The sequence below is a fragment of the Hyla sarda genome, chromosome 11, assembly GCF_029499605.1.
Source record: "Hyla sarda isolate aHylSar1 chromosome 11, aHylSar1.hap1, whole genome shotgun sequence".
Classification (NCBI taxonomy): Eukaryota; Metazoa; Chordata; class Amphibia; order Anura; family Hylidae; genus Hyla; species Hyla sarda.
The window spans coordinates 33,353,456-33,372,151 of NC_079199.1; the positions used below are offsets into that span (position 1 = coordinate 33,353,456).

The 18,696-nt window shown below is 42.7% G+C and overlaps 2 protein-coding genes across 5 annotated transcripts in view; one reads left to right on the forward strand and one right to left on the reverse strand.

Annotated features, from left to right (window-relative positions):
• The window catches only part of LOC130295736 (carbohydrate sulfotransferase 9-like), a 44,306-nt gene extending 26,553 nt beyond the window's left edge, over positions 1 to 17,753 (forward strand). The window contains exons 2-4 of one of the 2 annotated variants that reach the window (XM_056546798.1): positions 4,677 to 4,816; positions 12,629 to 12,715; positions 15,928 to 17,753. In XM_056546798.1, the coding sequence (XP_056402773.1) occupies positions 4,717 to 4,816; positions 12,629 to 12,715; positions 15,928 to 16,772 (1,032 nt within the window). In that variant the 5' untranslated portion in view covers positions 4,677 to 4,716 and the 3' untranslated portion in view covers positions 16,773 to 17,753. The remainder of the gene's footprint in view (positions 1 to 4,676; positions 4,817 to 12,628; positions 12,716 to 15,927) is intronic. The other variant, XM_056546800.1, reaches the window with a different exon arrangement.
• FNTB (farnesyltransferase, CAAX box, beta) overlaps positions 1 to 18,696 on the reverse strand; it is a 393,966-nt gene that overhangs the window by 235,812 nt on the left and 139,458 nt on the right. The window lies entirely within an intron of this gene.

An 18,696-nucleotide genomic window follows, 5' to 3' on the forward strand; every position in this document is an offset into this window, starting at 1 on the left:
CTGGAAAAAAAACCACAAGTAACAGCATGCCCGGAAGAGTTTTTTTGTAGAAGGACAGCTCCAGCTCCCACTGAGGAGGCATCAACCTCCAATAGGAAGGGTTTAGATGGGTCAGGTCTGGAGAGCACGGGAGCCGAAGAAAAGGCAGACTTGAGTCGTTTAAAGGCGTCTTCCGCTTGAGGAGGCCAGGACTTGGGATCGGCATTTTTTTTTGTTAAAGCCACAATAGGAGCCACAATGGTAGAAAAATGTGGAATAAATTGCCTGTAATAATTGGCGAACCCCAAAAAACGTTGGATGGCACGGAGTCCGGAGGGGCGTGGCCAATCTAAGACGGCAGAGAGTTTATCTGGGTCCATTTGTAGTCCCTGGCCAGAGACCAAGTATCCTAGAAAAGGAAGAGATTGGCATTCAAACAGACATTTCTCTATTTTGGCATAGAGTTGATTATCACGAAGTCTCTGAAGAACCATACGGACATGCTGGCGGTGTTCTTCTAGATTGGCAGAAAAAATCAGGATATCGTCCAGATATACAACAACACAGGAGTATAGTAGATCACGAAAAATTTCATTAACAAAGTCTTGGAAGACGGCAGGGGCGTTGCATAGACCAAAGGGCATGACCAGATACTCAAAGTGTCCATCTCTGGTGTTAAATGCCGTTTTCCATTCATCCCCCTCTCTGATGCGGATGAGATTATAAGCACCTCTTAAGTCCAGTTTGGTAAAAATATGGGCACCTTGGAGACGATCAAAGAGTTCAGAGATGAGGGGTAGGGGGTAGCGGTTCTTAACCGTGATTTTATTAAGACCGCGGTAGTCAATGCAAGGACGTAGAGAGCCATCTTTTTTGGACACAAAGAAAAATCCGGCTCCGGCAGGAGAGGAGGATTTACGGATAAAGCCCTTTTTTAAATTTTCTTGGACGTATTCAGACATGGCAAGAGTCTCTGGGACGGACAGAGGATAGATTCTGCCCCGGGGTGGAGTAGTGCCCGGGAGGAGGTCAATGGGACAATCATAAGGCCTGTGAGGAGGTAGAGTCTCAGCTTGTTTTTTGCAAAAAACGTCCGCAAAGTCCATATAGGCCTTAGGGAGACCGGTTACATGAGGAAGCACAGGGACACGGCAAGGTTTACTGGGAACCGGTTTTAAGCAGTCCTTGGAACAAGAGGGCCCCCAACTCTTGATCTCCCCAGTGGACCAATCCAGGATTGGGGAATGGAGTTGAAGCCAGGGAAGTCCAAGAAGGATTTCAGAAGTGCAATTGGGGAGGACCAACAGTTCAATCCTCTCGTGATGAGATCCGATGCACATTAGAAGGGGCTCCGTGCGGAAACGTATAGTACAGTCCAATCTTTCATTGTTTACACAATTGATGTAGAGGGGTCTGGCGAGACTGGTCACCGGGATGTTGAACTTGCTGACGAGAGAGGCTAAGATGAAATTTCCTGCAGATCCAGAGTCCAAGAAGGCCACAGCAGAGAAGGAGAAGGCAGAGGCAGACATCCGCACAGGCACAGTAAGACGTGGAGAAGCAGAGTAGACATCAAGGACTGTCTCACCTTTGTGCGGAGTCAGCGGACGTCTTTCCAGGCGGGGAGGACGGATAGGACAATCCTTCAGGAAGTGTTCGGTACTAGCACAGTACAGGCAGAGATTCTCCATGCGGCGTCGTGTCCTCTCTTGGGGTGTCAGGCGAGACCGGTCGACCTGCATAGCCTCCACGGCGGGAGGCACAGGAACAGATTGCAGGGGACCAGAGGAGAGAGGAGCCGGGGAGAAGAAACGCCTCGTGCGAACAGAGTCCATATCCTGGCGGAGCTCCTGACGCCGTTCGGAAAAACGCATGTCAATGCGAGTGGCAAGATGGATGAGTTCATGTAGGTTAGCAGGGATTTCTCGTGCGGCCAGAACATCTTTAATGTTGCTGGATAGGCCTTTTTTAAAGGTCGCGCAGAGTGCCTCATTATTCCAGGATAATTCTGAAGCAAGGGTACGGAACTGTACGGCATACTCGCCAACGGAAGAATTACCCTGGACCAGGTTCAACAGGGCAGTCTCAGCAGAAGAGGCTCGGGCAGGTTCCTCAAAGACACTTCGAATTTCCGAGAAGAAGGAGTGTACAGAGGCAGTGACGGGGTCATTGCGGTCCCAGAGCGGTGTGGCCCAAGCCAGGGCTTTTCCAGACAGCAGGCTGACTACGAAAGCCACCTTAGACCTTTCAGTGGGGAACTGGTCCGACATCATCTCCAAGTGTAATGAACATTGGGAAAGAAAGCCACGGCAAAACTTAGAGTCCCCATCAAATTTATCCGGCAAGGATAGTCGTATTCCAGAAGCGGCCACTCGCTGCGGAGGAGGTACAGGAGCTGGCGGAGGAGATGATTGCTGGAGCTGTGGTAGTAACTGTTGTAGCATAACAGTCAGTTGAGACAGCTGTTGGCCTTGTTGCGCAATCTGTTGTGACTGCTGGGCGACCACCGTGGTGAGGTCAGCGACAACTGGCAGAGGAACTTCAGCGGGATCCATGGCCGGATCTACTGTCACGATGCCGGCTGGCAGGTAGTGGATCCTCTGTGCCAGAGAGGGATTGGCGTGGACCGTGCTAGAGGATCGGTTCTAAGTCACTACTGGTTTTCACCAGAGCCCGCCGCAAAGCGGGATGGTCTTGCTGCGGCGGTAGTGACCAGGTCGTATCCCCTAGCAACGGCTCAACCTCTCTGGCTGCTGAAGATAGGCGCGGTACAAGGGAGTAGACAGAAGCAAGGTCGGACGTAGCAGAAGGTCGGGGCAGGCAGCAAGGATCGTAGTCAGGGGCAACGGCAGAAGGTCTGGAATCACAGGCAAGGAACACACAAGGAACGCTTTCACTGGCACTAGGGCAACAAGATCCGGCGAGGGAGTGAAGGGGAAGTGAGGTGATATAGGGAAGTGCACAGGTGTAAACACTAATTGGAACCACTGCACCAATCAGCGGTGCAGTGGCCCTTTAAATCGCAAAGACCCGGCGCGCGCGCGCCCTAGGGAGCGGGGCCGCGCGCGCCGGGACAGAACTGACGGGGAGCGAGTAAGGTACGGGAGCCGGGGTGCGCATCGCGAGCGGGCGCTACCCGCATCGCGAATCGCATCCCGGCCGGAGGTGGTAACGCAGCGCCCCGGGTCCGTGGAACCGACCGGGGCGCTGCAGTGAGGGAAGTGTAGCGAGCGCTCCGGGGAGGAGCGGGGACCCGGAGCGCTCGGCGTAACACCGGCATTCTGAACATGCAGGTGGCCGTGGTTGTGACCTCACGCCACACCCTCTCCATTCATGTCAGGGAGCCGTCTAGAGATAGTGGGGGGTCCCAGCGGCCAGACCCTCTACGATCAGACATCTTATCCCCTATCATTTGGATAAAGGATAAGATGTCCAGGGGCAAGGTACCCCTTTAATCCTTCAGAGTGGTGATAATGTGTGTTTCGGTGCTCTCACTGCTGTTATTGAGCCCATGAGAGTCCCTTCTATGGTGCACAGCTATTTATTCTCTCCATTTTAAGGGGGCAGTACCACACATGGAATACTGTCTACAGTACTGGGCAACAGTGTACCAGAAAGATATAGTGGAGCTGGGCAAGACGGGCAACCAGAGTAATACGGGGAATGGGAGGACTACAGTATCCAGAGAGATTATCAGAATTAGGGTTATTTAGTTTAGAAAAAAAAAAAGGTTTAGGGGAGACCTAATAACTATGTATAAATATATCAGGGGACAGTACAGAGATCTCTCCCATGATCTATTCATACCCAGGACTGTATCTATAACAAGGGGGCATCCACTATGTTTAGAGGAAAGAAGGTTTCTACACCAGCACAGACCGGGATTCTTTACTGTAAGAGAGTAAAAGAGAATTTAAAAGGGGTCTGGATGCATTTTTGGAGAATAATAACTACAGGTTATGGATTCTAGATCTATAGGGACAGAAGGTTGATCCAGGGATTTATACTGATGCCATATTTGGAGTCAGGAAGGAATTTTTACCTCTAGTATGAGGGTTTTTTGCCTTCCTCTGGATCAACTCAGTAGGGACTCATTAGGGATATAGGTTGAACTTGAAAGACTCAACCTTATGAACTATGTTACTATGTATGTAATGCTGAGGTAATTGCCAGTAGGACATAAACATATTCTCTCTTTTCTTTAGTTGTCTGGCCAATCAAAGCACAGCAACTTCTCCTCTATGTTATATTAAGCTGGTAAAAACACACTGGACTGAACAAGCTGGCACTGTGTTGAGGGATGATTTACAGTAGGCTACTATTGATGGCACGTGGAAGGGGTTACTGATGCACAGGCTTTGCAAGGCACTCTGTGAGCAAAAAGGAAATGAACACTAAGCACTGATATGCTGCTGAAATGAGAGGGAAGCCTTGATTTACCTTTCAGGGTCAGTGTGGATCCTCACAGATTATAGGTAAACAGCTCATGCTTGCCCCCATATACTTTTTGTATTCTGATCTGATCTCTCTGTCAAGACAGACACCTAAAAGCATGCAGTGGAAAACAGATTGCAGAAAAGTGAGACACTTAGTGACTTTACACCATCTTTTTTTTTTTTGGGGGGGGGGGGGAGTTATTTTTTTGTATTTTGGTTACATTACTTACTCCTTTACTTTCTTTTTTTATATTATTTTAGCATTCAAGGCTGGCTGCTTTTGAGTTAATGGGCATCAGAAATGCGAAGACTGCAACAAAAATTAATTCTTCTTATTGTCTCCTCTGCCCTTTGTGTCTTCTACTTTCATAATAAATGGAGACAACATCACATTCTCCCCGGTAAGTGAGAAAGCAGTAAAACACATTAAAAAGCTTACTGCACAAACATTAGAGGCATAAAATGTGAACTACATTGTTATCAAACAAGGGAGTTATTCATCCAAGAGTCATGAAAACTGAACGAATGGGGGGAAAAAATAATGCTCTTTTAGCCTTGTTGTTCTTATCTCTGTACATCACTACATAAACAATGATTCCATTTCCTACTATAACTAGTAAATTGTATATGGCCTACCTGCAACTGTTAGCAGTCTGCAGATTTTGTGGTATATTTGGCGTTGTTATGCAACAGATGAATAAACCTTAGCACTAGTGTTTGACAGAATTGTGAGTACTGATCAAAACATTTTCAGGTCTGTTGATAGCATTCAGACCTTGATATTTTAAAAATATTTAGGTTTATTCATTTACTTTGAACCTTTCCTTGTAAAAGTAAATACTATTAGGTCCTATCTGCGGGGTCCCTAGTAAAATACTATGTAATGGTAAGTCTTAAAGGGGTACTCCGCTGGAAAACATTTTTTTTTTTTAAATCAACTGGTGCTAGAAAGTTACACAGATTTGTAAATTACTTCTATTTAAAATCTTAACCCTTCCAGTTCTTATCAGCTGCTGTATACTACAGAAGAAGTTCTTTTCTTTTTGAATTTATTTTCTGTCTGACCACAGTGCTCTCTGCTGACACCTCTGTCCATGTCAGGAAGTGTCCAGGGCAGGAGGAAATCCCCATAGCAAATTTCTCCTGCCCTGGACAGTTCCTGACATGGCTATTGTGCATTGTGGTTAGACAGAAAGGAAATTCAAAAAGAAAATAACTTCCTCTGGAGCATACAGCAGCTGATAAGTACTGGAAGGATTAAGATTTTTTTGATAGAAGTAATTTACAAATCTGTTTAACTTTCTGGCAACAGTTGATTTGCAAAAAATAGTTTTCTACCAGAGTACCCCTTAAATAATAAAGCGTCGGTGTTACTAAAAACAGGACTCCTATTAAAACAATGTACAATAGGCTTATTTACAAGGGTCATGAATGAGGGATCCTCTTTATTATCTATATTTTAACCAGTCTACCCATTTAAAATTATTACAAAATACAAAGTTTAAACAAGTCTCTCAATGCAAATAAAAAACAATATTATGCAGTCAAGTCTTTTCAAGTGCTGAATAGGATTTTTCTTGCAATACAGGTTCTTTAGACAGCTTTATTTATATTGCAAGTTAAATGCTATACTATAATACTGGTGGGAAAGTAAACTAACCAGCCTATCGGACAATGGGAAAAGACAACTTTTTTGTTCTAGCTGTTCACTCGATTTCTCGAGAAATTTTGATCAGGAGAGGCTTAACAGCCCCATACTGGTACTGACATAGATAGACTGGTTTAACTGGTCTGAATCTAAATTCAAAGTTCACTGTAAGAACAGCCATTTCATCTATTTTGAAATCTTTGACTGAATATAACAGGATGAGGGTCAAATCATTACACATCCTCTAATTTTAAGTTTTTTCCGTTTTTGCACTTTCGTTTTTTTACTCCTTACCTTTTAAAAATCATAACCCTTCCAATTTTGCACCTAAAAATCCATATGATGGCTTATTTTTTGCGCCACCAATCCTAGTTTGTAATGACATCAGTCATCTTACCCAAAAATCTACGGACAAACAGGAAAAAAAATCATTGTGCGACAAAATTGTAGAAAAAATGCCATTTTGTAAATTTTTGGGGCTTCCGTTTCTACGCAGTACACTTTTCGGTAAAAAGTACACCTTCTCTTTATTCTGTAGGTCCATACGATTAAAATAATACCCTACTTATATAGGTTTGATTTTGTCGTAAATCTGGAAAAAATCATAACTACATGCAGGAAAATGTAGAAAATGTTTAAAATTGTCATCTTCTGACTCCTATAACTTTCTTATTTTTTGGCGTACGGGGCGGTATGAGGGCTAATTTTTTGCGCTATTACCTGAAGTTTTTAGTTGCACAATATTTGTATTGATTGGACTTTTAGATAGATTTTTATTCATTTTTTCATGATATAAAAAGTGAGAAAAATACGCTATTTTGGACTTTGGAATTTTTTTGCGCGTACACCATTGATCGTGCGGTTTAATTAACTATATATTTTTATAATTCGGACATTTCCACATGCGGCGATACCACATATGTTTATTTTTATTTACACAATTTTTTTTTTGTTTTCTTTTTATGGGATTCAAACTTTTATTAGGGAAGGGGTTAAATGATCTTTATTCACTTTTCTTTCCACTTTTTTTATTGCAGTGCTCCCATAGGGGGCTATAACACTGCACACACTGATCTTTTACATTGATCAATGGTTTCTCATAGGAAGGAAGGGGCCCTCCTGCTGTCCTACAGCTGTTCGGGGTGCCGCAATTTAGCCGCAGCGATCCCGAACAGCCCACTGAGCTAACCAGCATTAATTTACTTTCACTTTAGACGCGGCGTTCAACTTTGAATCAGTGCCGTGATCAGCGCCATGCGCTATTAGCCATGGGTCCCGGCTGTTGTTAGAGGGCTGCCCCGTGTTATAGAACGGGAGTTCTTCTCTATGTAGGACATTTATCAAGGTATTTAGAGCCTCTTTTTGTTGCTTACAAAAGTCGCACAAAAAGTCTCACATGTGCCTAAGCACTTTTTTGTGTGACTTTTGTGAGTAAACAAAAAGTTACAAACAGCATTATTTATGCAAATTTCAGCTTTCACTTTGCAGGGGACAGATATTTATGATGTGAAAAAGTACAAAACCCCTTACAATAAGTTGCAAGTGTACTCCAGGTCTGACCTGGAGTACAAAACTCCGGTATGTAAGCAAATTTAAAAAGTTACAAAAAAGTCTCGCAAAACTCTCCCCAAAACAAACAATGAGAAATGTCCCCTGTATATTGGCAAAGCCAGCTTACCACTGTTGACTGGTGCAGTGTTTAAACTTGGCAGAGACCAAAGCTAGGCTATGTTCACACAATGGAGAATGTCTGCCCGGAAAACACATTTATCCGGTGCTAGGATCGCTTGGAAATGCTCCGTCTTTATAGATGGCAATGCATTTTTTAGCAGAATCTGCAAAAACAATGAACCTGTTCATTGTTTCTGCAGATGCCGAAATTGGTATTTCCGCAGCAGAAGTTTCTGCTGCTGAACTTCCGCTGTGTGCACAGTGCAGCAGAATCCCACTGAAATCAATGGGACTCTACTGTAGCGGAATTTCTGTGCTGTATATTTCTGCAGAATTCCGCTCAGAAAATCTGCAGTGTAAACATACCTTAACCCCCTTACAACCAAGGATGTAGATGTACGTCCTGGTGCAACGTTACTGGCAGGCATCTGTGATCGCGCGGATGTCCACCATTAACCCCTCAGATGCCGTGATCAATACAGATCACGGCATCTGCAGCAGCGTGGCTACATTTTATGCCGATTTGATCCCGCGGGGATCAGGTCAGCTAACATGGCTGATGGAGGTCCCCTCACCTGCTTCCGCTGCCTTCCCGGCTTCTTCTGCTCTGGTCTGACATTGAGCAGACCAGAGCAGTAAATAGCCGATAATACTGATCAGTGCTATGTTCTATGTATAGCACTGAACAGTATTAGTAATCAAGTGATTGCTTTAAATAGCCCCTGTGGGGACTATTAAAGTGTAAAAAAGACTTTTAAAAAAGTAAAAATGTAAAAAATCCCCTCCCCCAACAAAAATGTAAAATGTAAAAAGATATATATATATTTATAAGCATATTTGGTATCGCTGCGTGCGTAAATGTCCGAACTATTAAAATATAATATTAATGATCCCGTATGGTAAACGACGTGAACGTAAAAAAAAAAATCCAAAATTGTTGCTTTTTATATAAATGAAATTAATAAAAATTACAGTACAGATCACGGCGCAAACAATGAGCCCTCATACCGCCGCTTATACAGAAAAATGAAAAAGTTATAGGTCATCAAAATAGAGGGATTTTAAACGTACTTTGGTTAACCCCTTAAGGACCACGTTTTTCCGGTTTTGCACTTTCGTTTTTTCCTAATTACATTTTAAATATCATAACCCTTTCAATTTTGCACCTAAAAATTCATATGATGGCTTATTTTTTTTGCGCCACCAATTCTACTTTGCAATGACATCAGTCATTTTACCCAAAAATCGACGGCAAAATGGAAAAAAAATCATTGTGCGACGAAATTGAAGAAAAAGTGCCATTTTGTAACTTTTGAGGGCTTCAGTTTCTACGTAGTAAATTTTTTTTGTAAAAATGACACCTTATCTTTATTCTGTAGGTCCATACGAATAAAATGATACCCTACTTTTATAGGTTTGATTTTGTCGTACTTCTGGAAAAAATCATAACTACATACAGGAAAATTTATACGTTTAAAATTGTCATATTCTGACCCCTATAACTTTTTTTATTTTACCATGTATGGGGCAGTTTGAGTGCTAATTTTTTGTGTCGTGATCTGAAGTTTTTAGCGGTATCATTTTTATATTGATCAGACTTTTTGATTGCTTTTTATTCATTTTTTTTATGTTCTAAAAAGTGACCAAAAATATTTTATTTTGGACTTTTTTTGTGCGTACGCCATTGACCTGGCGGTTTAATTAATTATATATTTTTATAGTTCAGACATTTACGCATGCGGCGATACCACATGTGTTTATATTTCTTTTATTTACATGGTTTTTTTAAGGGAAAAGGCGGGTGATTTGGAATTTTATTAGGGAAAGGGTTAAATCACATTTATTAACTTTTTTTTTTACACTTTTTTTTTTGCAGTGTTATAGCTCCCATAGGGGGTTATAACACTGCACACAATGAACTTTTACACTGTTCACTGCAAAGCCATAGCTTTGCATTGCTCAGTGTTATCGGCGATCGATTGCTCAAGCCTGCATCTCAGGCTTAGAGCAATAAATTGCAGAAGGGATGCGCCGGAGGAAGGTAAGAGGACCTCCACTCGCGTCCTAGCTGATCAGGACACCGCATATTCACTTTTCACCTTCATTTCGCTTTTACTTTCATTTTAGACGCGGTGTTCAACTTTGAACGCCACGTCTAAAGGTTTAATAGCGCTCAGTACTACGATTAGCCCCGGTTACCGGCTTCAGATACATTCTGGGACCGACCTGATATGACAAGGGGTGACCCCGTGTTATATCGCGGGAGCCGGCCAAGGACGTAAATATACGTCCTTGTTCGTTAAGGGGTTAAAAAGTTTGCGATTTATTTTTATTTTTTTTAAGCACAGCAATAATAGATGTCATTACAAAGGACAACTGGTCGTGCAAAAAACAAGCCCTCATACTAGTCTGTGGATGAAAATATAAAAGTTAAGATTTTTAGACGGCGAGGAGGAAAAAACAAAAATGCTAAAAAAAAATTGGCTTGGTCCTTAAGGTCAAAAACTGGCTTGTTCCATAAGGCAGTGGTTTCTAACCAGGGGTACCCCAAGGATTATGCAAGGGGGACGGCAATTTGTTGACAAATACAGGCCATGCATTGGCCAGTATTTGTCAGCGCAGAGCGAGGATTGGATACCGAAGTCGCTGCGGCAGTCGCTGCGGCAGTCCCTGCGGCTGCGGCCACTTTACCTGAGTTGCAGTGGCTGCCAGGCCTGACATGTGACATCCCTGATGTTGCGCGGAGGTGACGGCACAGCCCAGAAGGACGTCCCCCGTCATTAGAAAGGTAAGCACACGCCATTTTTAAATTAAGTACTTTTATTACTGATTTTGTCCGCGGGTACCACTCACGTGTAGGTTCCGCGCGAGGGGTACTCACGGACATAATTTCAGCCTTTGGGGGTATAGTCACGAAAAAGGTTGAGAGACACTGCCTTAAGGGATTAAAGCTCTCTCACAGGGATAATCACACCAATCCTTAATTCCATTATTAAAATTGAGTTCCCATCCATCTGACTGAAACTTCCTCTAATTGGCAAACAAACTTTGTAAACCATTATATTCCAGGAAACCTGTAAAAATGTGTTTATTCATGGAAGTATCAGCTATTTATTCATAGTGATAAAAATAATTTTTTGCTGACCGAATAAATGCAGGATATTTTAATTAGATGGATGTGGTTCTGTATGAAGCAACACGGGCAGGAAAGAGGCTTCTGTGAAGATAACAGGGTCCTAAATCCAGTTTAGGTGATAACTACTGTTCAAATTCTATACCATGTACCATCTGCGTGCAAAAATAAGCATTTTACCACTGTAAATTATGAGAAAGACCAGTAAACTTTCTCCTCTACTGATCTACTACTGTCTTCTTTTTTTTAAGTAGCAAGAATGAGAGGAGAGTTTGAGTTGCTCAACCAAACCCCACATTATTGACACATATTTTTACCCTGTATTCCCTCCATTGAACAAACTCAGCAGAATCTGACAACAGATACCCAGTAAATGTAGCCAGGTTTAACTATGCTGCAATAACTGAATACAATAGTATAATAAGTATTAAATATCACTATGGGATCTGCACATTTTTTACGTCTTGCGTATTCTTCAGGTATGCTAGTCCAACCTATTGACTTTCTTTCTGTAAGACCAATATTTGAGTCTTAGCAGGAAATTCTATGTGTCGTAATAATATATGGCAGGTCTCTGCTTTAGAATCTTTTGTTCAGTTCCCCAAGCAACAGGTAACTTGAGATCAACTGACAGAAAATTATTCAGTCTCAGGATACAAGCACGTAATACTAGGGGAGCTACGTGTAGAGTCAACAAACACTATGCTGTCTGTGAAGAGATTCAAAATGCTTCATAGACCCTGTGAAAATAATGTTGGCTAAAATGTGTGAAAATACAAAACTTATTTTTGTGCTATATTAACACTTTCCCTCCCCAGGATGTATGGCTTTGGAGGGGGATTCTGATGTGTTCCTGCTCCATAATGAGCAAGCCCCAGCTGGTATCGATTGTCAAGTACCGGACCACTGCAAGGCTATTAATCCTTTAGATCCCACAATCAAAATTGATTGTGAGTGCTAAAGCCAGTAGAATACTGGTGGCGGTCCTTTAGTAAAGCGGATCATAACCACTGCAGTGCAATCGTGGGGTCCCGAATAGCTGACATGACAGCCGAGGGGTCTCTAGCTGCCTCTGTGCCATCCGATCTTCATTCTGAGAAGCAGAGCACCGATAACACTTATCAATGCTGTGCTGTGCACAAAATTGAACAGTGTTAACAATCTAGTGATAAAAGTCCCCTATGGAAACAAAAAAAAAGTGAAACAAATAAAAAATAATGTAATAAATGTGAATAACAAGGCCACCCCTTACCACCACCAATAAAAGTTTTAATCCCCCCTTTACCTTTTTTTATTTTTTTAATAAATATAATGCAAACAAAAATAAACCTAAACCTAAAGTAGAAATGTCCGGACTATTAAAATGTTACGTTAATAAAACTGTATGTTGAAAGGTGTAGACATAAAAATAACAAATATATAGTGACAAGGTGTGAATGCTGTACATTGAGAGGCATTAATGCCTTATACACACACCCTGACAGTATAATCCCTCCATCACCCTCCGTCACTCCCATTATTAAAATTAAGTTCTCGACCATTATCGTGAACACATAAAACACATATAAATCCACATATCTCAGCAATGGGGCAGTGTATGAAGAAACTGTAAGACAGTGTGTGACCAGAGCACCCTAAGCTATTCAATGATAATGCAATCTCAGGTCCTCTTTGCTAGGTCATATGGCTGCCAGTGGAAAGAAAAGCTAAACAAAATGAAAAACTAAAATGTTTATCCCGTTCGTCTGCTATAATCCTTAGGATCCCTATACAATAATGATAACATGGCATCTATGGCGATGTTCTCATGGCTGAGCTGGGACAGTGGTGAATCACAGAACAAACAAGGTGAGGGATTTACATTTATAGTCTTGGCTTAAGCAATCAGAAAGGTTCATCTTGACAAGATTTTCAAGGCACCAATGCTTCTAACATGAAAAATTGGTGCACATTTCTAACTACTGTAGTGTCTTTTTTTTTCCAGTCCCTGTTTCCAGTCCCTGTCTTATTTCGCTTCCTTAGGGTTAGTGGGTCACACTGCACTCAGCTTATTGCAGGCTGCAGCAATGTCCCACCTCGGGCCAGTGATAGGCTGAGCGTAGTGTCATGTAACGAGCCTGGGCAGAAGGGAGAAGGCAGGGTCCACACTCGTTACATGACACTGCACTCAGCGTTTCACTGACCGAGGTGGGACATCACTGCGGCTGGCGATAAACTGAGCGCAATGTGACTCACTAACCCCCCAGGAAGCAGAAGAAGACAGGGACTGGAGGATGGGACACCGATTTTGGTGCACCAGGGAGTGGTGAGTTAGTTTGTTTATTAACTTTTTGCAGCCTAGGCACAGAGGTAAAATAAAAAAAAGCACTACAATACTCCTTTAAAGAGTACCTGTCACCAAACTAAACTTTTAATATATAGTTCCTTATGTAATTATAGACACTTTGCTGATTACTTACTGTTAAAATTCTCAACCTTAATATGTTTTTAATGTGATTGAAAAACGGCCACTAGGTGGCTCTGTTCTGTTCCCTGCACAAGTCAAACAGTTAGTTTGGTCTCCTCCCACCCTGGCAGGAGACCAAACTCAGGAAGTGCGTGCAGAGCATGGCGAGGCACAGCTCTCACAGGCTTCAGTGACATTGCGCCTGCTGGGGAATGCCCACTTTCTCCTGTCGGGAGCTCACACAATGTGAACAAGGGGAAAGGTATGATACAGAGATTTTTAAAGCTTGGAAAACTTTTTTAAGGGAAGGAGGGGTATTTTAGAAAATATGGTTTGATGACAGGTATTCTTTACTGAAATATTCACTATCCTTTTGCCTATAGCCACAATGAATGCTTATGTCTACAAAACCTGTGTAATGGGCAATGGATGTGGACCCACTTTACTGTCAAACTGGGTTGGCTTTGGGCCATGCTTAGAAGTTGAGTCTAAGTACCCTCTAAGTCAGGGTTCCTAAAACTACAGCCCGCGGGCCACATGTGGCCCTCCAAGAAGATTTATCTCCGCTGCTGCTTAAGGACATCCCTGTGTCCTGAAAGATGTTTTCGGGACACAGTGATGCCCCGGTTCCCTTTCTGTGGCCCCGTGTTTACTTTAAAAAGGCAGGGGCCACCGGTTGGTAGCGCACACAGGGACGTCACTGACGTCCAGTGCGTGTGCCCATAGCAACAGAGCACAGACGAGCGGAGCAGTGAGCAGGGCGTGCGCTGGCCAGCTTGGTAAGTGTTTACCAGCGGCACGTCAGCTTCGGTGCTCCAACCACCGCTCCTCCGGTCCCGGGACTTACTGCTATGGTCGCACCGGAGGAGTGGTGGACGGAGCACTGAAGTGGGGCAGTACACAGGCATAAAGCCTCCAGCCATACACTGTATGGCTGGAGGCTATATGTCTGTGGGGGAACATACTGCACCTAATGTGGGGGAACTATATTGCACCTAATGTGGGGGAACTATACTGCACCTAATGTGGGGGGAACTATACTTCACCTAATGTGGGGAACTATACTGCACCTTATGTGGGGAGCTATACTACCAACCTAATGTGGGGGGAACTATAGTGAACCTAATGTGGGGGAATTAAAGTGCACCTAATGTGGGGGAACTATATTTCATCTAATGTGGGGGAACTATACTGCACCTAATGTGGTGGAACTATACTGCACCTAATGTGGGGGAACTATACTGCACCTAATGTGGGGGAACTATACTGCACCTAATGTGGGGGAACTATACTGCTAACCTAATTTGGGGGAACTATACTGCCAACCTAAAGTGGGGGGAACTATACTGCCAACCTAAAGTGGGGGGAACTATACTGCCAACCTAATGTGGGGGAACTATACTGCCAACCTAATGTGGGGGGAACTATACTGCCAACCTAATGTGGGGGGAACTATACTGCCAACCTAATGTGGGGGGAACTATACTGCCAACTTAATGTGGGGGGAACTGTACTGCCAACCTAATGTAGGGGGAACTATACTGCCAACCTAATGTGGGAGAACTACAACCTAATGTGGGGGAACTATACTGCCAACCTAATGTGAGGGAACTACAACCTAATGTGGGGGATCTATACTGCCAACCTAATGTGGGGGGAACTATGCTGCCTACCTAATGTGGGGGGAACTGTGCTGCATACTTATGTACTTAAAGGGGTAGTCCACTAATAAGATATATAAGTGTGCATAGGAATTTGTTCAGTTTTTTTTTAACTATAGTCAGGCCCTCCAACAGTCTGAGGGACAGTGAACTGGTCCCCTGTTTAAAAAGTTTGAGGACCCCTGCTCTAGGTCTTCACCCTTTATTCTATTGCAAGTTTCAGAACTTCTACTGCTAGAAGGTATGAGGCTATTCCTCAAGCATTTTCCTAATGTGGGTAGTGGCTGGTATAGTGCACTAGATGGTACCAGTCCATGGCACAAGGGGGTCAGGCAAGTAGATGATGTAGTCAGCAGTCTTGGTTAAACATAAGAAAATCACCAAAGTATATGAGATCATTCAGAGGCAGAGCTGGTAACATGCAAGAAGGTGAAGCCAGGTTGGCACAGGTTCTGGGTCATGATTCAGGTCAGCAACAGGAGAGGCAGTGTAGTAAAGGAGGAATCGGGATCGACAGGAATGGGACAGAGAAAAGGGGTCAATACAAGTACAGCTGCAACAATTAGAGCACACCTCTGCAAATGGACACTAGAAACCACAACAATTCTGAGGCACAGGAGGATGGGTGAATCATAATTATACAGTATATGCTAAGTGTGGATATGTGGGAAAAGGTTTAGGGATGCACACGCCCCTAGGGGCAAGCCTGGAAGTAAATGAGACCAGGTGACGGGAGGAAAGGAGCACACCGCACAATAAAGGCTTGTGGATAAGAACAGGAGACGTGTGCATTTTAACTCCTCCCCCTCCCCAACTATGGATCAAAATGCACATGTGAACAGAGCCTTGTATGTGACTTTTAATTTTAATTAATTGTATATAATATAATTTTAAAAATAGATCTACTAATAATAATAATAAATAATAAGTATAAGCTATTTTTTCTGTTCCAGTTGTGACTCGATATTCATACTTGGATTCTCAAGAGCGGAGGAAGGCTAACATCAGATTGGTCTGTGAGCGGGAGGATCTGATCAACTCTTCGTTTGTGCTGGACCTTAAAGTAGCTGCTCAGTTATATGTGGAACACAGCCATAAATTTATATATTGTGAGGTGCCTAAGGTTGGCTGCTCTAACTGGAAGAGAATAATTCTATTATTGAATGAATCTTTTGACCTCAGTGCAGATGAACTCAAACATTACCAGGTACATGCCTCACAACAACTCATCAAGTTAAGCTCATATCCTCCGTCTCTTCAGAAAGAGCTTCTAGCAAATTATACTAAAGTGATGTTCACTCGAGATCCCATAGAGAGAGTTGTTTCTGCCTTTCGAGACAAGTTTCTTCATGAGGATGATGTTTACTACAGTAAAACCTTTGCAAATATCATCAGACGAGCACTTAATATTCATTCCGAGACAAACATTACTTTTGAACAATTTGCTCAATTTATCATTAGGGAAAATCCATCCTATAGAGACACTCACTGGAGGCCTATGTATCAGCTTTGTGATCCGTGCAATATCCAATATGATTTTATTGGCAAATTTGAAACTTTAGCACAGGATGCAGATTTTGTCCTAAAAACCATAGGGGCCCCCGAAAATCTGAAATACCCCACAATAAAACATCATTCTAATGAATCCCGTACAGGTGATGACACAACTATAAGTTACTTGGAAATGCTTTCTCCTATTCTGTTTAGGAAATTTATGAACATTTACAGTCTTGACTTCTCTATGTTTGAATACAGTTATTATAGTAGTTCTGTTTCAAAACTCCCTAAAACAGCTTAAAGCGTAACTCCAATGTTTTTATGACAAATTATAGTCACATGACAGCACCGTGCATGACTTTTTCTAAATGATTTTCATTTTTAATTTGGTGCCTAAATGCCTCAACTGAGGCGCCATTTTCCTTGCTGCTTGTAAAATCCAGCATGAGAACCAGCATAAGATGATTCTATGGCCCTGGGTCTTGTGCTGGAGACTGATTTTGCTATGAACTGAAGAAAACAGCATCTCAGTTAGGCAATTATGCGCCGGATTAAAAATGAAGATCATTTTTAAAAACAACTTTTGGTGCTGTACGAAAGCTGTTTATCATAAAGACATTGGAGTTACGCTTTAAATCTAACAATAGCATCTCTTATGGAAGTTGATGTACCGCCTCAATTTTTCTGCATCAAATTTGCGGACCTAATGAAACCTATTTCCAACTGGCCTACACCTGGATAAGAAGACAATTAGGGACATTTATCAATGTTTGCTTATGTATTCCTTTTTTTTAGTACTTTTTTCTTTCCTTTTTTTTTTGCTTATGTGTGACTTATTTATCAACTGGTTTCAGCCTGTTGATAATTTTCTTTCACGTAAGCAATTTCTTCTTTTTTACTTTGGTAGTAGCTTTTTCTGCTCCATGTTTGAGCTGGAGTAAATTTAGTCAATTTTTAACCTTGTTTGCGCAGTTGCGACTGTCGAAGTTAATAAGTACCTGACTACACGTAGTCCATTTTAAAATTATTACTTCGTAGTTAAGTTTTTGAAAACTTGCTTTTCTCGCTTTCCAGTCAAAATGTCGCACGAAAAATCACGTAGTCGCAGGTGCAACATTTTTGCGACATTTTTAGTAAAGAAAAATTTACTAAATCGCTTGATAAATGCCTGTCAATGTGATTATCTAAAATGTATTGCAATATTGTGTTCTTGCTCTGCACACTTCATTGTCAGAATAAGTTGATATTAAAGGGGTTCTCCGGTGCTTACACATCTTATCCCCTATCCAAAGGATAGGGGATAAGATGCCTGATCGCGGGAGTCCCGCCGCTGGGGACCCCCGTGATCATGCACACGGCACCTCGTTTGTAATCAGTCCCCGGAGCTCCGGGTCTGATTACGGGCGACTACAGGGCCGGCGGCGTGTGATGTCACGCCTCCGTCCCCGTCTGACGTCACGCTCCAGCCCTCAATGCAAGCCTACAGGAGGGGGTGTGATAGCTATCACGCCCTCTCCTGTAGGCTTGCATTGAGGGGCGGAGCGTGACGTCACACGGGGGCGGAGACGTGACATCACATGCCGCCCGCCCTTTAGTCGCCCATAATCAGACCCGGAGCTGATTCCAGGGACTGATTACTCCAGGGACTGATTACAAACGGGGTGCCGCGTGCATGATCACGGGCGTCCCCAACTGCGGGACTCCCGCGATCAGGAATCTTATCCCCTATCCTTTGGATAGGGGATAAGATGTGTAAGCACCAGAGAACCCCTTTAACAAGATATAAAAATCAATACAAAGGATGAAGATCTGTTACTAATCAGAAACACCAAAAAGATTTCAGTATTGCATCAAGTGATATATGTAGATAGCTTGTAAACTGATTATTTATACAGCATAAATTATATTACTGCATAGAGTGGCTGGGTCTCGCTCGTATAGTAAGACTTGAAAAAAAAACAAGTGATTGCAAGAGGAAAGAATGAATAGTTCTTTTTTGCCATTCTCAGTAACAATTTTCCAATTTTCTTATCTTCCATTGACTGGCAGGAAAATACCATAGGAGAACGCTCACTCGTTGATAACTCACAGCAGGTTTCCCACTGCAGAACATCCGATGTGAGTTTCATTACCATTCACTCCAATGGGTCAGCCAGCTATCTGCCAATCTGCAGCTATTGCAGATTTTCCACAGACCTATTGAAGTGATGGCAACAATAAACAGA